This window comes from Anguilla rostrata, chromosome 9 (genome assembly GCF_018555375.3).
Source record: "Anguilla rostrata isolate EN2019 chromosome 9, ASM1855537v3, whole genome shotgun sequence".
NCBI classification, from domain to species: domain Eukaryota; kingdom Metazoa; phylum Chordata; class Actinopteri; order Anguilliformes; family Anguillidae; genus Anguilla; species Anguilla rostrata.
In genome coordinates this window covers 673,295-700,678 of record NC_057941.1, presented here as the reverse complement: position 1 = coordinate 700,678, position 27,384 = coordinate 673,295, and the positions used below count along the sequence as shown (strand labels likewise).

At 49.4% G+C, this 27,384-nt stretch overlaps 1 protein-coding gene across 4 annotated transcripts; it reads right to left on the bottom strand.

Annotated features, from left to right (window-relative positions):
• Positions 1-1,618: 1,618 nt before the first annotated feature.
• pof1b (POF1B actin binding protein) lies at positions 1,619-27,308 on the bottom strand. 4 transcript variants are annotated; one of them, XM_064349617.1, is made up of 13 exons: positions 26,609-27,308; positions 24,701-24,775; positions 16,083-16,300; positions 13,641-13,671; positions 13,418-13,498; positions 13,199-13,291; positions 12,573-12,686; positions 11,315-11,467; positions 6,755-6,880; positions 5,997-6,125; positions 5,369-5,454; positions 5,062-5,176; positions 1,619-3,781 (listed from the first exon to the last, which is right to left on the bottom strand). In XM_064349617.1, exons 1-12 carry the CDS (start codon positions 26,999-27,001, stop codon positions 5,068-5,070), a joined length of 1,608 nt encoding a protein of 535 aa, XP_064205687.1. In that variant the 5' UTR covers positions 27,002-27,308; the 3' UTR covers positions 1,619-3,781; positions 5,062-5,067. The 4 variants fall into 4 exon arrangements, with proteins under 4 accessions (XP_064205687.1, XP_064205688.1, XP_064205689.1 ...); XM_064349618.1 differs by having other exon boundaries at positions 16,083-16,297; XM_064349619.1 differs by having other exon boundaries at positions 16,083-16,294.
• Between the last annotated feature and the right edge of the window lie 76 nt (positions 27,309-27,384).

The following is a 27,384-nucleotide window of genomic DNA, read 5'->3' as shown; positions in this document are numbered from 1 at the left end:
GCAACTGAAACTTTCACAAGCAGGATCAAAACATGTTTGGGCATTCAACCTGTACTTGGTTCAGCAACAGTACCTGTGGGGTTTTTTCCTTTTCTTTTTTTTCTTGGGTCAAAAATACAAACTTTTAAGAGAACCTGATTATTTTATATTGAGGAGGCAGCACTAAATAAACAACCCCCCCCCCAGCAGCTCCTCCTAAACATATTTCACAGCCCTTCCGTCAGCCGCTATGTAAACATGAGGCCGTGGAGTTCATGAAGAGCGGATATTTCATCCAGACAAACCCGCCACTATTTGCCCTCGCTCCGCTCAGCTCCCATCAGGACACAGGAGGACATCTCTGGCCCTCCGGTCACCCAGACTTCACTCTGCGTCCTGAAAAAAGACGGCCGTGGTGTCTATGGTCAGACACACAGGCGAGAATGCAGACAGTAATGATTAAACGCATAATTAGGAGAAAAGGCCTGGATCACGGGCCTGTACAGATAGAGGCAGATTGTGCTCACCCCAAATACTGCACCCCCAGAATACAGCAGTGTGCTCACCCCAAATACTGCACCCTCAGAATACAGCAGTGTGCTCACCTCAAATACTGCACCTCCAGAATACAGCAGTGTGCTCACCCCAAATACTGCACCTCCAGAATACAGCAGTGTGCTCACCCCAAATACTGCACCCCCAGAATACAGCAGTGTGCTCACCCCAAATACTGCACCCTCAGAATACAGCAGTGTGCTCACCTCAAATACTGCACCCCCAGAATACAGCAGTGTGCTCACCCCAAATACTGCACCCTCAGAATACAGCAGTGTGCTCACCCCAAATACTGCACCTCCAAAATACAGCAGTGTGCTCACCCCAAATACTGCACCCCAACAATACAGCAGTGTGTTCACCCCAAATACTGCCCCTCCAGAATACAGCAGTGTGCTCACCCCAAATACTGCACCCCAACAATACAGCAGTGTGTTCACCCCAAATACTGCACCCCAACAATACAGCACCCATAGAATATATAGTAAACAGATGAGCACTGCTGCAGGCTAGCATGCACGCTAGCGTATCTGTGTAAGCAGGTAGGTGCTGAATGTGGAGTTTGTTGCACACAGTTCTGACAGTGATTGCATCATCACACTCCGGCATTTAGCATTGTTGTTGAAGTCACAGAGGCCAAAATCGCCAAACCGCTGTGCATCGCTCCTGCTTCAGAAGCACATTAAAACTACGGGCGAACCGCTGTGCATCTCTGCTGCTTCAGAAGCACATTAAAACTACGGCCGAACCGCTGTGCATCTCTGCTGCTTCAGAAGCACATTAAAACTACGGCTGTGCGTCTGCATGCAACTGAGGGCACGATCTTTATCATGATTTAAGGTTCATGGCAGAAGATGCAACCTGATCTTCTTATTTCATCATATATAACCAAATTACCCAGTCTGAGCCAGGCCAGAAAGCCCAGCAGTCCGTCTGTAACGAGATTCCACAAGCAGGAGAACATTCTTAATATATCAGCTGTTTTAGGTTGAAAATGGAACTTGAGTTTTGATACTGTTATTTAGCTTAAACATAAAAAATTAAACCATCTTGATGTACACATAAAAGCAATGGATCAAGGATACCAAGTGCAAACTTTTTATTTAAAATACAAATGTCAGAAAGGAAAGGTTTACAAGACCCAAAAAACAAAAGTAGCCAAGTGACAGGTCACTCAATTATGAAAAAAACAACACCAGCTATCCTGATACATTACTGAAGCTCTAATTATAACAGCTCTGGACAGCTCAGTGCATCTCAAACACTGCCAGCCAGCCACTGCAGCGCTAGTGTGGATTTGGCTGTTCTGCACTGCAGCGCCCTCTGCTGGACATGAGGAGGATGAGAGGTTATGGCCTTAACAGATGCTCCTTATGTTTTTAAATAATAATTCCTCAATGTCGTATCCAACACAGCTTGCTCTTCATTCCTCGCTGACCAAACACATCCACAAAAGAGCAACACGAGCAGTCCAGAGGTCAGACACACCAGCAAGGAGTCGATTTCCCTTCACAGACGATCTTAAATTTGTTCAGCAGACTTATCCAGAGTGACTTACAGAATCAGAGAACATCAGGGTTAGTCTCAGGAATGCAAAAGTGTGACATCACCGAGAAGGCACAGAACCAGAATCATTGTTACCGCACTGCTCTATGTGATTTACCGCACTGCTCTATGTGATTTACCGCACTGCTCTATGTGATTTACCGCACTGCTCTATGTGATTTACCGCACTGCTCTATGTGATTTACCGCACTGCTCTATGTGATTTACCGCACTGCTCTATGTGATTTACCGCACTGCTCTATGTGATTTAGCCGCTAAGCTGTGATTCATAGTGACCTGCGATCACATTTACCTTTCATTCATGTGTATGAAGGGTAAGGTTAACATGCTGCTGAAGCGAGCCTTGATTGAAGCCAGTGAGTTGTGGGTGCACACTGCACCTGTCCCAGAGGCATTACAGTACCCAGCCTTCACACCCACGGCTTCTGGATTCCAGAGAATTTTTACATTTCTGTTGCACTTATTCACGCTTACGTCTTTTTACACTAAATGCTTTTAATTTAAAAATCTGTTTTATCACATTGATTCAAAATTTTTTTACTATTTTAATATCCAAAACTCATTGAAATTGAGGATTCTTCCTTTAATGGTTCAAATAATCTTCCATTCTGGTGCCTCTCAGACCCATAATCTCCAGTTTCTATTTTATATGTATTTCCTCAAAACCATATAACCTTCCCCTGAGGCCTCCACATACACCAATACACCTGCATCCTACCCCCACACCAACACCTCGTTACAAAAAAAATCTGCCAATTCACCACTTAAGTATGCAAAATATTGCCATAAAAATTATCAATGTAGGACATGAAGAAACATTTATACCATTACCAAAGTAAATGTAAATATGCAGGAGCAAAAATGCAAAAAGAGAACATCAGCATTAATATGACATTTTGATTCATACCAAAGGGACAGTTTTCTATGCTGAAGAGCAGTATTTACATGCACAGGTGCTGCCACCTGGTGGCAGGCTGAGAGCATAGGGAGGGGGACACAGGGCTAGTCGGGCTCTGGTGCTTCACTGCTGCAGCCACCTGATAGAAGCTGCTGTGGTTGTTTACTGTAATAATCAGATCATCCAAAGCAGAGTGCTCTCCTGCCCGAAGAACTGCATCACACACACACACACACTCGCACTCGCACTCGCACTCGCACACGCACACGCACAGGCACACTCACAGACAGACAGACAGACAATACATACACAGACACACACACACTCGCACTCGCACACGCACAGGCACACTCACAGACAGACAGACAATACATACACAGACACACGCTCACTCGCACTCGCAATCAGACAGACAGACAGACAGACAGACAGACAGACAGACAGACAGACAGACAGACAGACAGACAGACAGACAGACAGACACACACACAGACACCACATACATACACACACACACACACACACACACACACACCACACTCACATGCACACTCGCACGCACACGCACACATGCAGACACCCCACACATGGACACCTCCACATCAAAGATTTTAGGGTCTTGAACCACCAAACCCCTAAAAAAAACCCTGGACTGAGGACAGGAATGCAAAGCAGGAGAGGGAGAGAGGGGGAGAGTTGGAGAGGGGGAGAGGTAAAGGGGAAAGGGCGTTGGAGTCGGTGTAGAGGGAAGGCCCAACTTCAAAGTCTTCTTGCAGCTCACTCCTGTGAAGAAAGAAGCAGCTCCATTAAGTACCTGGAATGACTGCCTGCTCAATAATAAAACAGCACACACAAGCACACGTGCACACGCACACGCACAGGCAGTGTCACCAGATTATTTACACTGATGATTAGGAACACTCCTAATACCATGTCACTCTAATGCAGTCCATGAGTGCCCTCTGCTGCTCACAATAGGTCATTACAGCACTGCTGCTGCACACTGGTAAAGGTAAATGGACTGCATTTATATAGCGCTTTTATCCAAAGCGCTTTACAATTGATGCCTCTCATTCACCCATTCACACACACACTCACACACCAACGGTGAAAGGCTTCCATGCAAGGTACCAATCAGCTAGGTACCATTGGGAGCAATTAGGGATTAGGTGTCTTGCTGAGGGACACTTCGACACGCCCAGGGCGGGGGATCAAACTGGCAACCCTCCAATTGCCAGACAACCGCTCTTAGCTATGTCACCCCAAGGTCTGTACAGTGCACAGCCAATAAGCTTTCAACATTATTCCTGCAGAATCCGAGCTCATGACACCACCAGCTTTTAGATAAACTCACATTCCCATCATTGTCCATGGTACATTGGAAATGGGCAGATTAAAATCTAAATTTTGAAATTCCATTGAAAGTTGAGAGCATTTAAAAAAAATCAGAAATATCACCCCTCCGCCTCCACTGTTTCACCATGGGAAGCAAAATAGCAAAATAACCTCTTCCTACATAACTCCTCCATTTTATAAAGATAGCTGTGCTGGGTGACAACACAGGTCTACAAAGCACACAGTCGGAACAATAGCTTATTTGAGTGCTAAATATTTACCAAAAAAGAATTTATGAAGTCAGTTTACTTTACTAGAAAACATCAAGGTCTACTGTACCTGATGTTAGACCTGCTATGAGCTATTGATGAGTCTACTGTACCTGATTTTAGACCTGCTATGAGCTATTGATGAGTCTACTGTACCTGATTTTAGACCTGCCATGAGCTATTGATGAGTCTACTGGACCTGATTTCAGACCTGCCATGAGCTCTCGAGGCATCTACTGTACCTGATTTCAGACCTTCCATGAGCTCTCGATGGGTCTACTGTACCTGATTTCAGACCTTCCATGAGCTCTCGATGGGTCTACTGTACCTGATTTTAGACCTGCCACGTGTTCTTGAGGGGGTCTACTGTACCTGATTTCAGACCTGCCACGTGTTCTTGAGGGGGTCTACTGTACCTGATTTCAGACCTGCCATGAGCTCTCGAGGGGTCCACTGTACCTGATTTTAGACCCTCCTTGAGCTCTCGAAGACGATAGTCTTGGACTCCCTTATTGGGGCCTCATACTTGTAGTCATCACTCAGCAGGCCCAGGATGGGGTAATTGGTGTTATACCTAGATGGGGGGGTGGGGGCACAGCCACAGAGAGTGAGGGTATGTGCTTCACCTGGAGGTCACAGAATTCTAATGAACACAAACTGAAATTATTTAATTAGAAAAACACTGTGGTAAATGTAATGGACTCTTCAAGGTGTTTGGTGAAAGGTATTGTGGTCGTTGTTAGACAGGAGTCCTGTTCAGGCTCACCGCTTGGTGACAACGGTGACGTTCTTGGAGCTGGAGCTGGAGCTGGAGCTGTCAGTCTTTTCAACCGTTTTAAGCCTTTTTATCTCCTGTAGAGAGAGGGATGTGGGCTATGAGACATATCTCCTTTAGTGGAGTATCTTGGCTGAGGAGGTAGATCTTGGCTAGGAATCAGGGCCTCAAGCTTGCAGCAGGTTAAAATTGACATGGTTTGTGTGTCTAACTGCTAAAGCTGGATTGGTTCAAACAAATCAGTGAATAACAGAACAAGACAGTTCATGATGAAACTTAAGAGACTGATGGCTTCTGAGATACACCTACCAGTACTGGAATTCTGAGCAAGTTAAAACATTTCCGTGAGCCTCAGGGGTAATTAAGCTGGCTATCACCCCTCACCAAGACACAGGTACAATTAGGACAGGTAAACCAGCAGGACGACCAGGACAGGTGAACTATAGAGAGGGGGGACCAGGACAGGTAAACTATAGAGAGGGGGAACCAGGACAGGTAAACTATAGAGAGGGGGAACCAGGACAGGTGTGGCTATGTGGCTGAGGAGGGCCATGGCTATGTGGTGGAGGGGGCGTGGTGGAGGGGGGCGTGGCTTAGGCGGGCGTGGCGCGAGCGGCACCTCCTCCTGCCGTTTGATGATGATCTCCCGCTGCTCCAGAGTGCTGATGAGCTCCGTGATGCGCAGCTGCAGGCTGCGGTCGCCCGAGGACTGTGAGGAATACTCCGTCTGCATCTTCATCATCTGAGCCTGCAGTACGCAGAAGAACCATGTGTGAGCACGCAGGAAGAGACACTCAACACAAGCACACGTGCTGGTCCCCCCACGCACTGCCTAATGCATTCAACAGGAATAAGTTAAGCAGGTATGTGTTAAACAGGTATGTATTAAACAGGTATGTGTTAAACTGGTATGTGTTAAACAGGTATGTGTTAAACTGGTATGTGTTAAACAGGTATGTATTAAGCGGGTATGTGTTAAACTGGTATGTGTTAAACTGGTATGTATTAAGCGGGTATGTGTTAAACTGGTATGTGTTAAACTGGTATGTGTTAAGCAGGTATGTGTTAAACTGGTATGTGTTAAACAGGTATGTATTAAGCGGGTATGTGTTAAACTGGTATGTGTTAAGCAGGTATGTGTTAAACTGGTATGTGTTAAACAGGTATGTATTAAGCGGGTATGTGTTAAACTGGTATGTGTTAAGCAGGTATGTGCTAAACAGGAATATGTTAAACAGGTATGTATTAAACAGATATGTGGATAAACCCCAGTGTGGTAAAAGCTCCATGCTGCTTTTACCTCTATAACAGCAGTGAAAAAGGCAGATTAACACCCAGTGAGGTAAATAAGCACTGTGTCCCCGACTTTCACCTGACCTTGAGATTCTGCATCTCCTTGTCCTTCTCCTCTCTCAGGGAGCTCAGCATCTGATCGTAGTGCCTGGAGAGCTCTTCCGTTTTAGTCTGAAGAGCCACGCTACTGCTGCTGCCCTGTCCGGCCAGCTGAGGGAAGAGAGATCACGGGAGTGAGAGGCTGAGGGAAGACAAGATCATGGGAGTGAGAGGCTGAGGGAAGAGAGGATCATGGGAGTGAGAGGCTGAGGGAAGAGAGGATCATGGGAGTGAGAGGCTGAGGGAAGAGAGGATCATGGGAGTGAGAGGCTGAGGGAAGAGAGGATCATAGGAGTGAGAGGCTGAGGGAAGAGAGGATCATGGGAGTGAGAGGCTGAGGGAAGAGAGGATCATGGGAGTGAGAGGCTGAGGGAAGAGAGGATCATGCGATTGAGAGGCTGAGGGAAGAGAGGATCATGGGAGTGAGAGGCTAAGGGAAGAGAGGATCATGGGAGTGAGAGGCTGAGGGAAGAGAGGATCATGGGTGTGAGAGGCTGAGGGAAGAGAGGATCATGGGATTGAGAGGCTGAGGGAAGAGAGGATCATGGGAGTGAGAGGCTAAGGGAAGAGAGGATCATGGGATTGAGAGGCTGAGGGAAGAGAGGATAATGGGATTGAGAGGCTGAGGGAAGAGAGGATCATGGGAGTGAGAGGCTAAGGGAAGAGAGGATCATGGGAGTGAGAGGCTGAGGGAAGAGAGGATCATGGGAGTGAGAGGCTGAGGGTAGAGAGGATCATGGGAGTGAGAGGCTGAGGGAAGAGAGGATCATAGGAGTGAGAGGCTGAGGGAAGAGAGGATCATGGGAGTGAGAGGCTGAGGGAAGAGAGGATCATGCGATTGAGAGGCTGAGGGAAGAGAGGATCATGGGAGTGAGAGGCTAAGGGAAGAGAGGATCATGGGAGTGAGAGGCTGAGGGAAGAGAGGATCATGGGAGTGAGAGGCTGAGGGAAGAGAGGATCATGGGATTGAGAGGCTGAGGGAAGAGAGGATCATGGGAGTGAGAGGCTAAGGGAAGAGAGGATCATGGGATTGAGAGGCTGAGGGAAGAGAGGATAATGGGATTGAGAGGCTGAGGGAAGAGAGGATCATGGGAGTGAGAGGCTAAGGGAAGAGAGGATCATGGGATTGAGAGGCTGAGGGAAGAGAGGATCATGGGAGTGAGAGGCTGAGGGTAGAGAGGATCATGGGAGTGTGAGTGCAGAGTAATGTATGGCATTGTTCTGCAGAATGCTCTCTGTTGGAGAGTCTTTCTAACATGGTTGTAATGCCCTTGGAATTCACCCAGGGCAAAACAAAACATGGAACAAACATAAAAGGCTCTCTCTGCACAAGCAGACGCCCTACACGGACTGTGCAGCAGTGTGGTGCAGTAGAGCTGTTCTCTGAGGGCGTGGTGTGACTCCCAGGTGAAGCAGTGCCGTTTGTACCCCTGAGCGACGCACGTAACTCAAATAGCTCCAGCGCACTGCCTACGGTCACACTGTCAATCAATCAGAAATAAAAACTCTAACTATGCAAGTCTCGCTGGCAAACGTCCAAACTGCAGAACATTAAATAATACTTCACTTCGCCATGCTAGCCGAGCTAGCCGTGCTAGCCGCCTGTTTACTGACGGTTTGCGGCGCGGTTTCCCACCGCTCTGGTAAACTGAGCAGACGCAACGCAGGAAGTGAAGTGATTGACTGTGACAGCGCTGGAGCCGAACTCGAGCCAAACCGCAGCGCCATACCGCTAACAGCAACAGCAGCCCTGTCACATCGCGTTCTGCCAGGGGGCGAGGAGGGGGGGGCACAGGGGTAAATTAGCGGAAGGTAATCCGCCCGCAAACACCGGAAGCGTTCCGGCACACGCGTCGGTTTCTGTGGAGGAGTCCGCCGGGCCAGGCGGCCGACAGCCTGCGGACATGCAGGCTCAGGCCTGCTGCAGATACCAGAGCGCAGAAACAGGCCGACAGAGCGCAGAAACAGGCCGACAGAGCGCAGAAACAGGCCGACAGAGCGCAGAAACAGGCCGACAGAGCGCAGAAACAGGCCGACAGAGCGCAGAAACAGGTCGACAGAGCGCAGAAACAGGCCGACAGTGCAGAAACAGGCCGACAGAGCGCAGGGAGACGGACAGAGCGCAGAAACAGGCCGACAGAGCGCAGAAACAGGCCGACAGAGCGCAGAAACAGGCCGACAGAGCGCAGAAACAGGTCGACAGAGCGCAGAAACAGGCCGACAGAGCGCAGAAACAGGCCGACAGAGCGCAGGGAGACGGACAGAGCGCAGAAACAGGCTGACAGAGCGCAGAAACAGGCCGACAGAGGGCAGAAACAGGCTGACAGAGCGCAGAAACAGGCCGACAGAGCGCAGAAACAGGCCGTCAGAGCGCAGAAACAGGCCGACAGAGCGCAGGGAGACGGACAGAGCGCAGAAACAGGCCGACAGAGCGCAGAAACAGGCCGACAGAGCGCAGAAACAGGCCGACAGAGCGCAGAAACAGGCCGACAGAGCGCAGAAACAGGCCGACAGAGCGCAGGGAGACGGACAGAGCGCAGAAACAGGCCGACAGAGCGCAGGGAGACGGACAGAGCTCAGAAACAGGCGAAGCAGAACAGGCGACAGAGCGCGACAGCAGCAGAACAGGCCGACAGAGCGCAGAAACAGGCCGACAGCCCGAACGAGGCAGAAACAGGCCGACAGAGCGCAGAAACAGGCCGACAGAGCGCAGAAACAGGCCGAAGAGAGCAGGCAGAAGACAGAGCGCAGAACGCAGAGCGCAGAAACAGGCTGACAGAGCGCAGGAACAGCCGACAGAGCGCAGAAACAGGCTGACAGAGCGCAGAAACAGGCCGACAGAGGGCAGAAACAGGCTGACAGAGCGCAGAAACAGGCCGACAGAGCGCAGAAACAGGCCGACAGAGCGCAGAAACAGGCCGACAGAGCGCAGAAACAGGCCGACAGAGCGCAGAACAGAAAAAGGCAGGAACGACAGAGCGCAGAAACAGGCCGACAGAGCGCAGAAACAGGCGACAGAGCGCAGAAACAGCGACAGAGCCAGAAACAGGCCGACAGAGCGCAGAAAAGCGACAGAACAGGCGACAGAGCGCAGAAACAGGCCGACAGAGCGCAACAACAGGCCGACAGAGCGCAGAAACAGGCCGACAGAGGCAGAAACAGGCGACAGAGCGCAGGGAGACGACAGAGCGCAGAAACAGGCCGACAGAGGCGCAGAAACAGGCCGACAGAGCGCAGAAACAGGCCGAAGAGAGGCGCAGAGAAACAGGCGACAGAGCGCAGAAACGGACAGAGCGCAGAAACAGGCCAGAGCCAGAACAGGCGCAGAACAGCGACAGAGCGCAGAAACAGGCCGAAGAGCAGAGCAGAGAAACAGGCCGACAGAGCGCAGAAACAGGCGACAGAGCGCAGAAACAGGCCGACCAGAGGCGACAGAAACAGGCCGACAGAGCGCAGAAACAGGACAGAGCGCAGAAGACAGGCCAGAACAGCAAGCGCAGAACAGGCCGACAGAGCGCAGAAACAGCGACAGAGCGCAGGACACGACAGAGCAGACAGAAGAAAACAGGCCGACAGAGCGCAGAAGAAGACAGGCGACAGAGCGCAGAAACAGGCCGACAGAGCGCAGAAACAGGCCGACAGAGCGCAGAAACAGGCCGACAGAGCGCAGAACGGCAAGAGCGCAGAAACAGGCCGACAGAGCGCAGAAGAACAGGCGACAGAGCGCAGAGAGAAACAGGCGACAGAGCGCAGAACAGCGACAGAGGCAGAAACAGGCCGACAGAGCTGCAGCGCAGAACAGGCCGACAGAGCGCAGAAACAGGCCGACAGAGCCAGAACGGCGCAGAGCGCAGAAACAGGCCCAGACAGGCGCAGAGGAAACAGGCCGACACCAGAGGCAGAGAGAAGGCGAAGAGCAGCAGAAAGGCGAGCGCAGAGGCAGAAACAGGCGACAGAGCGCAGAAACAGGCCGACAGAGCGCAGAAACAGGCCGACAGAGCGCAGAAACAGGCCGACAGAGCGCAGAAACAGGCCGACAGAGCGCAGAAACAGGCCGACAGAGCGCAGAAACAGGCAGACAGAGCGCAGAAACAGACAGAAAGAGCGCAGGGAGACGGACAGAGCGCAGAAACAGGCTGACAGAGCGCAGGGAGACGGACAGAGGGCATTAACAGGCCGACAGAGCACAGAAACAGGCTGACAGAGTGCAGGGAGACGGACAGAGCGCAGAAACAGGCTGACAGAGAGCAGAAACAGGCTGACAGAGCGCAGAAACAGGCCGACAGAGCGCAGAAACAGGCCGACAGAGCGCAGAAATAGGCCGACAGAGTGCAGAAACAGGCCGACAGAGCGCAGGGAGACGGACAGAATGGGTCTCACCATTACACAACCTTACGCTCACGCTCAGGAGCTGAGGTCTGAAGTGGGGATAAGGGTGGGTGGGGGCGAAGCTGAGGGTGGAGCTAGGAGAAGATGGGTGGAGCTGGGGGGGTGGGGGTCAGGGTGCGTGGGGGAGGGGTGTGGGGGCGGGGTGGAGGGCGGGACCTTTTGGCGCAGCATCTCGTTCTCCTTCTCCAGCAGTTTGAGGCGGCCGTCCTGCTCCTTCACGCGGAAGTCGAGGGACGAGTCGCTGCTGCGGCTGCTGATCAGCTGGGTCTCCAGGGTCCTCTGGGCCGCGCTGCTCTCCTTCAGCGAGGCCTGCGGGACACGGCAGCGTTACCGTCTCTGTCCCTAAAAACCTCCATCAGATCCGTCTCTGTCCCTAAAAAACCTCCATCAGATCCGTCTCTGTCTCTAATAAACCTCCATCAGATCCGTCTGTCTCTAATAAACCTCCATCAGATCCGTCTCTGTCTCTAATAAACCTCCATCAGATCAGTCTGTCTCTAATAAACCTCCATCAGATCCGTCTGTCTCTAATAAACCTCCATCAGATCAGTCTGTCTCTAATAAACCTCCATCAGATCCTTCTCTGTCTCTAAAAAACCTCCATCAGATCCGTCTGTCTCTAATAAACCTCCATCAGATCCGTCTCTGTCTCTAATAAACCTCCATCAGATCCGTCTCTGTCTCTAATAAACCTCCATCAGATCCGTCTGGGTCTCTAATAAACCACCATTGATCAGTCTGTCTCTAATAGAGGTATGTGTGGGCGGGGCGGGTTGTGTGTGGGCGGGCGGGGTGTGTGTGGGCAGGGCGGGGTGTGTGTGGGCAGGGCGGGGGTGTGTGTGGGCAGGGCGGGGTGTTGTGGGCAGGGCGGGGGTGTGTGTGGCAGGGTGGGGGTGTGTGTGGGCGGGGCGGAGGTGTATGTGGGCGGGGTGGAGGTGTGTGTGGCGGGGCGAAGGTAGGTGTGGGCGGGGCGGGGTGTGTGTGGGCAGGGCGGGGTGTGTGTGGGCGGGCAGAGGTCTGTGTGGGCGGGGTGAAGGTAGGTGTGGGCGGGCGGGGGTGTGTGTGGGCAGGGCGGGGGTGTGTGGGCAGGGTGGAGTGTGTGTGGGCGGGCGAAGGTGTGTGGGCGGGGTGGAGGTGTGTGTGTGCGGGCAGAGGTGTGTGTGGGCAGGGTGGAGGTGTGTGTGGGCGGGGCAGAGGTGTGTGTGGGCGGGGCAGAGGTGTGTGTGGGTGGGGTGGAGGTGTGTGGGGGCAGAGGTGTGTGTGGGCAGGGTGGAGGTGTGTGTGGGCAGGGTGGAGGTGTGTGTGGGCGGGGCGGGGGTGTGTGTGTGCGGGGCAGAGGTGTGTGTAAGCAGGGTGGAGGTGTGTGTGGGCGGGGTGGAGGTGTGTGTGGGGCGAAGGTAGGTGTGGGGTCTACCTGCAGCTGCCGGTTGTTCTCCCGCACGGACTCCAGCAGCCGGTCGTACTGCTGCGCCTGGTCCGCCTTGAAGCTCAGATCCCTCTCCAGCTCCTCCTTCTCGCTCTCCAGCCGCTGCGAGGAGAGAGAGGCTCTGAACACAGTACCAGGAGGCTTGCTCGCCCACTCGCTCACCCATTCATTTATTCATTCATCCATGAACAGTCTAACTGCTGCAGTATATCACAAAAATCATGGCCATGCAGTTATCATTTAACTCATCTACATGCCCAAAGTTAATATGGAGCGCCAGGTGAGTATGTGTGTGTGTGTATGTGCGTGCGTGCATGTGTGTGTGAGGATGGAGGTGCTTACCTGTTCAGGTGTGTGTGTGTGTGTGTGAGTGTGTGTATGGGGATGGAGGTGCTCACCTGTTCAGGTGTGTGTGTGTGTGTGTGTGTGAGTGTGTGTATGGGGATGGAGGTGCTCACCTGTTCAGGTGTGTGTGTGTGTGCGTATGTGAGTGTGTGTGTGCGTGTGTGTATGTGTGTGCATGTCAGTGTGTGTGTGCGTGTGTGAGTGCGTGTGTATGCGTGTGCGTGTGTGCGTGTGTGAGTGCGTGTGTGCGTGAGGACGGAGGTGCTCACCTTCAGGTCCCCCTGCAGGTGGCTCAGCTCCTCCCTCAGGGTGCTGAAGGTGGAGAGGAGGAGTCTCATGGTGTTATCAGCAGTCATACGGGTCTGAGGAAGAGTGAGGAGGAGTGTGGTGTTATACAGGAGCAGAGCCGGTCGTATGGGAGTCACCTGACTCTGACGCGCGAATGCCCAGGTCAGACACCTGGCGTAACAGCTGTTCCGCTGGCCTACCTGCAGCAGGTACCGGATCTGTTGCTTGGTGAGTTCAGACAGGCCATCTGGGATCAAAGCTTCAACTTCCTCCTTGCTCACCTGCGGAGAACAGATAAAGAGCAAAACTGACAGGTAAATACTGGCCATTCAACCTGAGAATCTGGGGAACACGGTCATTAAATAAATAAATAAATAAATAAAATGTCCATAAAACACACTGTCAGAAGTGGAGCCTCCATACCTTGTAGTCACTGGGGTCAAACATTTGTTTCCTGAAAATGGCAAAAGGAAAAGTTTGCAATGCATTAAAGGCCAAAGCATCTGAGTCAAATCAAACAGACAAGCAGTTACCCACACAGGCCCTGATTTACACGCACAGTACACTGACAGAAAATAGGACTCCTCTTGTATTTATGAGCCAGACAGGAGCTACAGACATGGAACACGTAAAGTAAAGGGAGAGGGGGGGAGCGCGCGGCTTCATCAGCCAATCTCTCGGACACACGTTGCCACATCATTGACAGAAACACGATTCACAACCACCAGGCAAAGGCACACGCCAAACCACTGTCCCAACCACCAGGCAAAGGCACACGCCAAACCACTGTCCCAACCACCAGGCAAAGGCACACGCCAAACCACTGTCCCAACCACCAGGCAAAGGCACACGCCAAACCACTGTCCCAACCACCAGGCAAAGGCACACACCAAACCACGGTCATATCTCAGCTTCATGGCGGCTGAAGAGGATCAGAGAGAGAGTGTCTGCGGCATGACGCTCTCATATCAAACACTGCTGAAAGAATGGTGCTTAAAGATGCAGTAATGCTGCTATTCCAGTCACACGTCTCTACGGTGGCCTCGCTGAAAGGGACGTGACTCAGCGTTTCATAAGCACTGAGTTTGACAGCCATAAGCTCCATGAACCCCACCCACCCCCCCACACACACTTTTCACACAAACACACACAAACACTAAAGCACATTAAAACCCACCGACTGCCGTCAAAACCGCCCTAACAAGCACATAAGACACTGACACTGCAGGAATCCTCCACGGATTCTGCAGCCCAAAAGGACAGGCTGAGACACACCCCCATACAGTTACGCACGTACATGGCATACAAAACACACCTTTAAACTAACCCCTTTAGCAATAACCACAAACAAAACACACCTTTAAACTAACCCCTTTAGCAATAACCACAAACAAAACACACCTTTAAACTAACCCCTTTAGCAATAACCGCAAACAAAACACACCTTTAAACTAACCCCTTTAGCAATAACCACAAACAAAACACACCTTTAAACTAACCCCTTTAGCAATAACCGCAAACAAAACACACCTTTAAACTAACCCCTTTAGCAATAACCGCAAACAAAACACACCTTTAAACTAACCCCTTCAGCAATAACCGCAAACAAAACACACCTTTAAACTAACCCCTTTAGCAATAACCACAAACAAAACACACCTTTAAACTAACCCCTTTAGCAATAACCACAAACAAAACACACCTTTAAACAAACCCCTTTAGCAATAACCGCATACAAAACACACCTTTAAACTAACCCCTTTAGCAATAACCGCAAACAAAACACACCTTTAAACAAACCCCTTTAGCAATAACCGCAAACAAAACACACCTTTAAACTAACCCCTTTAGCAGTAACCGCATACTAAACACACCTTTAAACTAACCCCTTTAGCAATAACCGCATACTAAAGACACCTTTAAACTAACCCTGTGAACAATAACTGCAGATAAACCATCTCTCCAGTACAGTGCAGCCAGTTAATAACCAAGGGTTACAGATGGCAATAAAACAAGAGTTGCAATTAAGCAACAGACCGTTTGAGGAGTAACATTTGTGCGTGCGTGCACAGGTGAGTGTGTGTGAGTTGTGTGTGTGTGTATGCTTGCACAGGTGTGTGTATGGGTGTGTGTTAGTTTTACACATTAAGCTGAGCAGCATGACAGAGCAAAAACCTATACTTAATTAAACCCACATATCCTGTACAACTACATAAAGTCTGCTTGCAGAAAAAGTGCTTTCTGCTGTAAATAAGTTCTGTGCCACGCCATAGGAGAGCAGGGGATCAGCCTTAATTCAGCTCTGGGTTTGGGGATCAGCCTTAATTCAGCTCTGGGTTTGGGGATCAGCCTTAATTCAGCTCTGGGTTTGGGGATCAGCCTTAATTCAGCTCTGGGTTTGGCATTCAGCCTTAATTCAGCTCTGGGTTTGGCATTCAGCCTTAATTCAGCTCTGGGTTTGGCATTCAGCCTTAATTCAGCTCTGGGTTTGGGGATCAGCCTTAATTCAGCTCTGGGTTTGGGGATCAGCCTTAATTCAGCTCTGGGTTTGGCATTCAGCCTTAATTCAGCTCTGGGTTTGGGGATCAGCCTTAATTCAGCTCTGGGTTTGGGGATCAGCCTTAATTCAGCTCTGGGTTTGGGGATCAGCCTTAATTCAGCTCTGGGTTTGGGGATCAGCCTTAATTCAGCTCTGGGTTTGGGGATCAGCCTTAATTCAGCTCTGGGTTTGGGGATCAGCCTTAATTCAGCTCTGGGTTTGGGGATCAGCCTTAATTAAGCCCAGGGTTTGGGGTTCAGGTATAATTCAGCCCAGGGTTTGGGGTTCAGGTATAATTCAGCCCAGGGTTTGGGGTTCAGCCTTACCGCCCGCGGATCTTGGACACGTGCTCGGAGACGCAGGTGTGGATGTCGCAGTTCTTGCGGTAAATGTCCGCCAGCAGCTCGCCGAAGAAGCGCGTGTCCAGCTTGGCCTGGGGTTCGATCAGCGGGACCTCCGTCCTCACCGACACTCTGGAGACCCTCTGCACCACCGGCTCCACCACCACCTCCTCCTCCTCCTCCACCTGCACCACCTCCTCCTCCTCAACCCGCAGGAAAACAAGCAGCAAAAACACCACTCAGAGACACAGAGCGTCACCCAAAACACACAAGCTTCAGTCACAGGGACCCAAAACACACAAACTTCAGTCCCTGAAACAGGGAGAAATAATAATAATAATAATAATAATTTGTTGTTGTTGTTTGTGGAACGGTAATTATGAAAACACAGCAAAAGTAATGACATGGTTCTGTGGTACCAAGGTGTGAGGCAATAATTTAATGAACTGCATAATTACAAATTAAGTCATAATGATGTATCTGAATTATTCTCCATCGCAAAGGTACTCATCTGTGGTACCTATACTAAACACATGACATCATTACTCACGGTCTGCCATCGTTTCGCATGTTAATCAGGTGGCTGTGCTTTTGTGTCTCCTGTATGCTAAGACTATGCTAACTGAATGTCATGTGATGTGATGTAATCAGATGGATTGGCTGAAACCAGGGCTGCCAGTTCACACTATGTGTCTGGTGTCAGGACAGGAGTGTCAGGACACTCTGGATCAATCACAAACCAAACTAAGAAAGCAGAATGCATGTGCATCCTGACTGGACAGAGCTGCTGGTGCCAAATCTGCAGAATCTCCTTCACCAAGCAGGTTTGGCTCCCAGCAGTGCGCTCTGCTGCCCCCACATGGCAGGGAGGTGAGTGTTCAAGTGGAACTGCAGCCCAGTCAGCCCCACACCGCGTGCTCCGACGCGCTGAAGCTCCCCACTTTAGCGTAATGGTTTGTGCATGTCGTCGCTTGAAGGCCTGAGCAGCGAAACCACTTTTCTCCCAAAGACCTGTCAGTCTCATCACCTGGTGTTTGCGGAGGGCGAGGAGCTGGAATAACGAGTATGCGGATCGCGGGGCAAAGCCAGGTGACGGCTTAACCACTCTGCCACATTCAAAAAATGCACAAGCAATAAAAACCTGACATAATTAGAAGGCCGCTTCAGTTCCCTGCATGTCAAAACCTGCTGAGATGCCACCTTTCTTTTGAGGCTGACACAATATTATTACCCGAGTACAAGAATGGAAATGACTGCACAAGCCAAAGCGTTAAATATAATATCTCCCCGCACCATTACTCCAGCGGGCAAGCGAACGAGGCGCTCTGCTCGTGGTGCGGCTGTTGATGAGCGGTGTGTGGGGTGTGTGTAGATGTGGCTGTAGATGAGCGGTGTGTGGGGTGTGTGTAGATGTGGCTGTAGATGAGCGGTGTGTGTGGTGTGTGTAGATGTGGCTGTAGATGTGCAATGTGTGGGTGTGTGTAGATGTGGCTGTAGATGTGCAGTGTGTGTGGTGTGTGTAGATGTGGCTGTAGATGTGCAGTGTGTGTGTGTGTGTAGATGTGGCTGTAGATGTGCAGTGTGTGTGGTGTGTGTAGATGTGGCTGTAGATGTGCGGTGTGTGTAGATGTGGCTGTAGATGTGCAGTGTGTGGAGTGTGTGTAGATGTGGCAGTAGATGTGCAGTGTGTGCAGATGTGGCTGTAGATGTGCAGTGTGTGTGTGTGGTGTGTGTAGATGTGGCTGTAGATGTGCAGTGTGTGTGTGTGGGGTGTGTAGATGTGGCTGTAGATGTGCAGTGTGTGGTGTGTGTAGATGTGGCTGTAGATGTGCAGTGTGTGGGGTGTGTGTAGATGTGGCTGTAGATGTGCAGTGTGTGTGGTGTGTGTAGATGTGGCTGTAGATGTGCAGTGTGTGTGTGGTGTGTGTAGATGTGGCTGTAGATGTGCAGTGTGTGTGTGGTGTGTGTAGATGTGCAGTGTGTGTGTGTGTGGTGTGTGTAGATGTGGCTGTAGATGTGCAGTGTGTGGGGTGTGTGTGTAGATGTGGCTGTAGATGTGCAGTGTGTGTGTGGTGTGTGTAGATGTGGCTGTAGATGTGCAGTGTGTGTGTGTGGTGTGTGTAGATGTGGCTGTAGATGTGTAGTGTGTGTGGTGTGTGTAGATGTGGCTGTAGATGTGCAGTGTGTGTAGATGTGGCTGTAGATGTGCAGTGTGTGGGGTGTGTGTGTGTGTGGTGTGTGTAGATGTGCAGTGCGTGGGGTGTGTGGTGTGTGTAGATGTGCAGTGTGTGGGGTGTGTGTAGATGTGGCTGTAGATGTGCAGTGTGTGTGGTGTGTGTAGATGTGGCTGTAGATGTGCAGTGTGTGGGGTGTGTGTGTAGAGCTGCTGCTGCTGAATGTGCGATAATCTGCTTTTCAGCGGACTGGGCCTCATCTGTTGTACAAGAGCTACTGACCCCAGATCACCTATGGGTGTAATGATTTATTTATTTACATGAATGACACACACTAGCTTTTTCTGCCAACCGACTTTCTGTGCATTTGTTCATTAAATTAAGAGGAAGGTATCCAGGTGCTTGTGCTTCTGTTTTGGAGAGGTCACAATAATAATATTTCTGTGAACGACGCAGATTAAACACAGATCCTGTGTGCAAAACAAAAGCAAATGATCATTTTCTAGATCAAACTATTACTATACGATTACGCTGTCCATTAACTCCATTACATTACATCATTGGCAATCTCACTTCAATCGTTAAAATGATCAGGAACTGGATTATCGTCCTTTTAACACTCGTCATTCTCAGACAGTAACATGCATCATCAAGTTTTTCCAAGTCATGCTCAAGTTGACTGTTGACTGAACCGTGAAACGCTCGGTGGAGCTCTGCAAAGCTGGCTGCATGCTCGTACACAGCGTGGTGGCTGTAGGCGTTCCTGCAGGGAAGCACTGGTGAGCTTTTTAAAAGATGACTCGAAGGTGGGGGGGGGTGGGGGGGGGCTGGGGAGGCACACGAACCCCCGGGGTATCCCAGTGGGCTCCTACTCAAGCTCTCCAGGGTTCGGGGTGAAGGGCGTGTACCTGGCATTGCCCCGCGGTGAGTACATTCTGTGTACTGCCAAAATGCCGGAGCCGGGCTCCGGTTCGGCTGAGCCACAGCCAGAGCGGGCGACTTTAACCCCGCGCACTCTGTGCCACACAGGCGCCTGGTCCTGCATTACCGTCCGTACACACAGATAAAGGATATGAGGGGAAACGGAGGAGAACACGCACACCTTAGGGTAACAGAACGCGGTGCATGAGGTCCAGGGCCTCAGCCAATCAGAGTGGGTTTTCAGCATGAAGTCCCCGAAGTGATTCTCTGTTTTTACACTTTAATCCAGCAGCTAGTTTAGACAGGACTGGGCAGCCTGACAGGGGAGGAGCCAGCAGGACTGCATTCCACGCACGAGGCAAACGAGCGACCGTGAGCTTCTCTGCTGCCACGCCCCTGCCAACATGCCATCCAGTCGCCAATTAACAGGCTGGGAGCCAGAGTGCTCCAGCAGCCATGGGACAACACGAGGAGCCCAGTCCGGGAGACCTGAACAGTCCAGACTCTCTACATCTGGGCGAGCCAGACCCAAACACAGAGGGAATGGCACATACAGGCCATTTGAGACTGGAGCTAAATAAATCAAAGAAATAAGCTTAAAACATCGAAACTGATACGTTTATCCAAACTTATCCCAGTCTAGACAAAACAGCGTCCTGTTCCAACAGTTTCGGACGCCCAGCCCCATTCCTGGGGATCTACTGTCCCGCAGGTTTTCATTTAACCTTTAATCTTATTTGGCACACCTGATTCTACTAATTTGGAGTTTAAGGAGATGTCTACCCATTTAATAATGAGGGACTTTTTCTTAGGGTTGGAGTGAAAACCTACAGGGCGGTAGATCTCCAGGAACAGGGTTGGGCAGCCCTGCTCTAGACATTACATGAGCATTTTCCATTGAGTTCCCAGCTACAGATGTAACATAGTGCAACAGCCACAACTCAGACTAATTAACATCTTGGCAAATTTCATTGAATGGCTGTTTTTTTGTTTGGAGTAACATTCACAACTTAAACCATCTGAGCCAAGACACCATTTTGAACATGACACATATGCCAGGTTGGCAGTAAGAACATCAATTATTCATTAATTATTCATTAATTATTCAGAAAACGTCATTGTTTTATGTGACACTGCTGATAGTGAAAGCTGGTGAACTGCAGAGAGATTTCAGAGGGTACAGTAACAGTCAAACTTCAGAGACTGAGGCAGAGCTGAGACCGCACTGGAATGTGGAGAAAGCAGTTCCGATCCGTCAGCAGGCTCCTCCCACTACGCTCCACACTTTCATCAACACAGCCGCTCTGTTTGGGCTGCAGCCTATCGCAGCGTGCCCTGCTGGTTTGGGCTGCAGCCTATCGCAGCGTGCCCTGCTGGACCCACGCAGGGAAAAGGGCTCATTTTACCATGATGCACCCCGTCCAAACCCCTGGGAGTGGTCTGGTGACAAATGTATGCAGTATGAAATGGTTTGATCTGATTGCACAAGGGGGTTGTGTCTGCAGTTTGTGAAACGCACATCTGCATATCTTATTCAAACTGAACGGCTGATCTCTCACCAACCGCCACCCCAATATTACCTGTACCGATACGTGGACCACACCCCAACATAGCTGCAATACTTGTACTTTCCTTAACTCACCTTTGCGTGAGATGTAACATACAGGTTTATGTGAAAATTTTGGGAGTCAACATTAACAACATTCTCAGTTAGCTCATATCATGTGATCTCTGATCTCATGTGAATTCTGATACACAAACAGACTATTCATTCCTTAGTCACAGCTCAGCACTGTGACTCTGAATTTTTAATTACCTCAGCAAAAAGGCGATCTGAATACTGCTCTCCTTTACAAAATGTGTCCCAAAACTATGAGAAAAATGACAAGAGGTCATGACCTCGGATTACGTGCTTCCCATTTTCCGCAAGGCTGAAACTAAATCTGACTGGCGTTGGGTTTGTGGTATTGGATGACTTGGCTCTATGTTGGGCCTCTTTAGTGCCTCATGAGGAACGTGTTTCAGCACCAGGGTGAAACGAGCAGAAAGCAGGTCAGCAGATCTGGGCTAGAGGGATCGCTGTCAGGGGAACAGTGCAGGTGTGTCTCGGCTGACCAGGTGTGAACAGCAGACAGGTGTCAGTTTCACACAGCTTCACCAGCGGAGGAGTGAGCTGGAACCAGGTCAGGAGGACAGCAAGAGGGCCAGCTTTCAAAACAAGGGCAATCCAAGTACCGTCAAAAAGCTCAAGGACCCAACGGCCCAGCGGCCAAATTCACAAAAAAAAAAAAAATAGAACAGGGACCACCACGAAAATTTAACTTTTTGCAGAAAAACAGTTTTTAATCCTTCCTCCATGCAAATCAAGAATGATTGTAAAAATAATAATAAATTGGACTGTGGCCCAGAGAACTGTACCACCCATAGTCACACTTGCACAAACTTGTCACAACAAAAGCAGATCCTTCACTACTGATGCGAACGTGAAAAAGCTTCACATGCTACACTATTGATGCAAACGAAATGGCTTTTAACAGCCTAGCAAATGAGGAGAGGCCATAACACACTGTTAGCGTCTAATCTGCACTGTCCCACGGATCAGAACGGATGAAGGACTTTCTGCACCGATTCCTCCAGCAGGCACTGGCCAGACCCATGCAGGGGAGATGAGAGCACTGACTCATGTCGGTCTGCTGTTCCTCAGGAACGCGGAGAGCCCTCACTCCCAGTTTCGGGAGGAAGCAGCTTTATCCACACCGCCCTGCCAGAACACCAGTCACCATTTATCACTGGCCTGCAAGGGCAGGGCCCCACGTTTCCGTGGGAACTGGGTAAGGTGGAGACGGTAAGTAGTGACGGGGTGGGGGGGGGGGGAGTTAGTGAGGCACACACACTGCAAAACAAAAGATTCAGTACGCTAGCCAGAACTGGGATCTGAAATAAGGTACTATCATAACTACAAACAACAATGTGGGGGACTATTTGCTACAAGGTCCATATGAGCTCATTCCTGTATGACATTCAAGGCTAAATATGCAAATAAGGAGTCTTCAGACCCCGAGTGTCCTTCTCATTAACATGCTGTTGACACAGAAATAAGGGTGGAGTGAACTGAGCCACTGCACGGCAAACCAACAATCTGGAAATTTGCCAGCTGAAGTACAGCAAGAGCCACAGGGGACTGTTGCCCGTAACAACAAAAGTGACTGACAGGTGCACAGATCCAGGAGCGATTATAATGTGAAAACTTCACAACTGAAAAACAGAAGGCCCATTTACGAGACCCGTAAACCAGCTATGCATCTAAGGAACGCAGCACACAGAGAGAAAACACTTGCATTTTCCAGGCAGTAAGCCAGGAAAAGTCCACGTTTGATATTCGATTCCTGGGTGTGTCCCCACACCCCACCCTGCTAACAAAAACTGTTAGGTCTACCTGCACAGGTATGGCTTATGATGTTCACTTGCAGGAATGCAGATTTGTCCCAAAGCCAAATAATGTTTAAATAAAGGAAGGGAGGTATAAAATGGAAGAAATAATGTTAAGACATCTTTTTTTCTGTAATACCAGGAATTACACATGTTCAGTAATTACAGAACTAAGCGAAGCAGACCAGGTCAGGACACAGTTATCCTTAAACACAGCTATGGCAGACAGGAGGGCCTAACCTGAGCTTAACCTGATCATTTCTGCTGCCTCAGTCCGTCACTGCTTTCCCGTAGCCCTGCATGGTCACACACACGCTAGAACACGTTTAACCACAGTGACCCATAAAATAAACCCTCCAATAGGGCGAGGGAATGAGTCTCCGTGACCGGATTTCAAACCTAATATTTAACAGACAGAGTCTAAACTCACAGGATGCCTCAATTTCCAAGTCTTCCAATGATTTTATTATTTTTAATCAGCGTCATCTGTCCCCTGCAGTGCATCACAAAGCAGGCAGAAACTTGGGTTCATCTGTGTGTCCCCACAATTACCAAAAGAGCCAGTACCCCAGTCCCCACAATGACCAAAAGAGCCAGTACCCCAGTCCCCACAATGACCAAAAGAGCCAGTACCCCGGTCCCCACAATGACCAAAAGAGCCAGTACCCCAGTCCCCACAATTACCAAAAGAGCCAGTACCCCGGTCCCCACAATTACCAAGAGCCAGTACCCCAGTCCCCACAATTACCAAGAGCCAGTACCCCAGTCCCCACAATTACCAAGAGCCAGTACCCCGGTCCCCACAATTACCACAGTATGATTAAAAACACGATCTAGGGGTCACATGACTGAGAGATTTACCAGTTTCTCATTCCCTCAGTTACGCAAAAACTACATGGAAAAACTCTGCAATACCGGTTTCTGTAGAGCACTGGATAATCAGACATGAAAATGACTACAAGAGCAGCACCAAATCCATCTCGTCACAGTCCAGAGACCACATATGCCAAAACACAGGCTCAAAATAGCCCATACTGATAAGAAAATTACCCAGGGGACGGATGTTTTAAAGGGCCAGTGAAACTTTTTAAGCTGCACAAAGACGATATACGACGAGCTCATCTGAAAACAGTCCCTCTGAAGTCTGCCGTTTCAGCACGATAGTAATCTCCACCATAACCCCTCAAAACTTTAATCTGAGAGAGCTAACATAGAATCGAAATCTAAATAAGCCAAATCAGCTTGAGGGGAAATGAACAGAGCTTGTGTGATAAGTTAATTTGCTCTACCACAGAGCTTTTTATTTGCATGGACAGGATCAGCTAGTCTGCTTTAGCATAGCCTGCTCTAGCCTAGCCTCCGTCAGCCTAGCCTGCTTTAGCATAGCCTGCTCTAGCCTAGCCTGCTTTAGCATAGCCTGCTCTAGCCTAGCCTCATTACTGGAAGGACTTGAGTTTCCTTCCATTCGTTTGAATAATTGAAGTACAGCTTGTGTTGCTTTCGTGGTTTACTGCAGACCAGACTAAACGGGAGCTTTGCCTGCTCGCTCTCTGAGCGCATGCCACAGACCTGGCTCGTCCCCGTGTATGAAACCGCGGGTGTGGCTGCATGTAGCGCCAGGTATTACAGCATGGGAGTAAAACGGATAAAACAGGGCGGCTAACGGTTTTACACCCGTCCCATTATCCTTATTTTGAGTGGGATCCCATACCTGGACTCTTTCTCAAGGCTGTCTGACGAGCGCCACAGCACACAGGGGCGTGGGCTCATTTCACAGGCAGAGGAACGCTCCTCCAGAGATCACTCAACCTGTTCCACGGGTTCTCCTCACAGCGCTTCCCTCCAACGCAGGTCCGAGGAGCAGGAGGCAGTACTCCAGCGATATCACGTATACACGCTTCTGCTGCTAGGACACTGTATATATACACACATCTGTGTGTACAGGTGTGGCAGTGTGGTTACCATAGCTTATATAACATCTAAGCACATGTGTGTGTCTCTTTGTGCATGCAGGTGTGTGTTTCTGTGGAGGTGTGTGTTGCTGTGCAGGTGTGTGTTGGTGAGGCGCGGGCTCATCACCTGTGGCTCCGGCTCTGGGCTCTTCGGCGGAGTGGAGACGCGGCTCACCACCGAGGACGCTTTCCCGTTCACACTCTGCGTTAGAGGAGGTCGGGAAACTCCGATTAGGACAGAGAACACGCTCTCGCAACGTGCCGCATATGAACCCAGCATTACGGCTGGCTTCAGCAGTTCAACAAAATAACATAACTGCTGTTTCAGGAATTCTGAAGAATAAAAATGCATACAGCACCACATTGACTGTGAGCAATTGAATAAAAGTTCAAATTACAGAAAACCCCTTTCTAGTCTTTTTTTGGCAGGGCTGTAGCAGTTGTATCGAGGGCAAAAGCGTGTAGCTCCAGTGAAAGGGTGTAATACAAGGCTGGGTATGAGGGTATGATGTAGCCCAATTTCCCCTGAACATCACCATTATCACAAAGCCAGCTTCAAAATCTGATTCCTACAGGCAAATGTTTACAGTGAAGAAATACATTTCTAAATCCCGTCTCACCTCCACACGTTATAATTACACATATGTTCTGAAGAATAAACTCTTAAAGTTACATCTAGTTGGCTTCACTCCCCCTTACATTTGACCTGTGGATGGGGGGGGGGGGGGGGTGATATGCAGCATTCCTTCTTAAAAATGTAATTTCCAATAAATTGTTATTGTTAAATGCACTGCATTTTTTGAAAATACTGCAACAACAGTCCATCCTCCTTTTCAGATTAATTTTTATTTCCTCAAGTGCATTGCTTTTTCTTCTGCCATATCTTCTCTTTATTTGAAGATATGAAGGGATAGCTGATGCTGTGGCTTGAACTAAACCAAATCCAAGAATTACCTGCCACCATAACACAATTAAGAAGAGTGGCTTCTGCAATTAGTGCAGCAAGCTAACGAGGTCTGGTGGGAGCGGACAGGAGAGCTCCTTCTGTCAGACCTGCATAAAGCATAACATCCTCCACCTAGAGAAACAACTTTGTTTACGCAGCTCCAGGTCCAAATGGTAAGTTTCGTGCTGATGTTCAGCAAAATGGAACGAGTGAGACGTATGAAATATGGAAATATGAAATATTCATGCCATCACCGAGCCATGGTGAAATTCTTTTTTTTGTGCATTGGCAAAGTTAATGAAAGTCAAACTGTGGGAAAGTTTGGAATAATCCATTTTAAGATATATTCTAATGTTACAGCCAAAGAAAAATTGCAACAAACAAAAGGGGGGAAAACTGAAAAAGCAGTTAAAAATTTAAATTTAAATGATCATTCAAATGAGTAAAACCAGAGTATGCCCTTCACTAGTGAAAATGCAAAAAATAAAAAAGAAAGCAAATATAAAGAAAGGAGTAGGCCCATCTACTCTATTGGATTTAACCAGCAGACTAGCCTACACTGAAATGTGGTGAAGACAAATGGCAATGCTACATAATGGAATAAACCTGGAGTATCGGAGTACCAGTAAGTTCTTACATAAAATAAATTATACATAATAAGTTTACATATAATAATCTAATATAAAATAAGACAACATTTTAATAACTAAACTATAATAGCTACTGCAACCCTACAGAGAAGAGTTAGGTTATTACATGTCTAATCATTATAGAATATTAAGACACATTAACACATTAAAACTTGTTGGAAAATAAAATATTAAAATCATTCCAGTTACCCCTGATCAAACAGCCAGACACTTGACAGTTCTCAGTTGAATTCTCTCTTATCTCCCCCCCCCCCCCCGATATTCAGACGTATTTTTTGTAGCACAATTCCTATTGTTCACCACTAACTTGTACAGAGGGCAGAGAATCAGATTCGCTTCCATGGAACACACATCAATCGGTGTTCCGTGTAAGCGAGTGTGCGTGCCCTGTGCCCTGTGCCCTGTGTACACAATAAACCAAATAAAGCCATAGTCTCACCTCAACGTCAACAACGGACTGCTGCCGAACTTCCAGTCCATCCTGACTGCTCACACTGTAGCCCCGTATGTACATAGGTGCTACGGCCTGGTTGGCCATTATCTGGGGGGCACTGTTGACGATCATGTAGGATTCCGTCGGCATAACCCTCCGCTCGACCGGAACCAGGTAGCGCAAAGTCCCGTAGACAACATTGCCGTCCACTGCGCCTCCATTTACCGCGTACTGCACAGGGGAGACAGGGGAGACTGGGACGCCCAAGGTTCGGTAGCTTGAATAGGGGCTTTCATTGGTGGTGTATTGGACCGTTGACGATGCGGTGGCCGGCAAGGTTTCCGAAGATACGCTCACTGTTCTGTAGGTCGAAACTCCGTGGGAGAGTGGCACAGACATTCTGACGTTTGCGCAATATAGCTAGCTAGCTAGCTATCCTATAAATGTTATATATATATTCCGCAAGTTCTAGTCACACGAGTATCGAGAATTATCCACTATTTAGCTGGATAGGTAAGTAGGGTACAATTGCCCAAGTCTACAGATCTTAGCCTTCCCGAAATTGAAGAACTTCCTTAAACGCAATACGAACACGATCTTGTTGCTCGTTCCATGGACGGTCTATGCAAATAGTGAGCTCAGCGCAACCTTTCCGCCCCTTGCTCCCATACGCTCCTCCTGCTACCTGCAGGCTTACCTGCTGGGGAGGGAGGTGACAGCATGCGCGCAAACATGTGAAAGGGTTGTCAGTCACACCTTCAAGACTTTCAGTATAATTTAGA

Excerpts from the sequence above, each read along its gene's own strand:
- pof1b (XM_064349617.1), bottom strand. The coding sequence starts at position 27,001 with ATGTCTGTGCCACTCTCCCACGGAGTTTCGACCTACAGAACAGTGAGC. Across the intron at positions 24,776-26,608 it reads AGTCCGTTGTTGACGTTGAG|AGTGTGAACGGGAAAGCGTC; the intron begins GTGAGACTATGG and ends CCTCTAACGCAG. Across the intron at positions 6,126-6,754 it reads AGGAGATGCAGAATCTCAAG|GCTCAGATGATGAAGATGCA; the intron begins GTCAGGTGAAAG and ends TGCGTACTGCAG.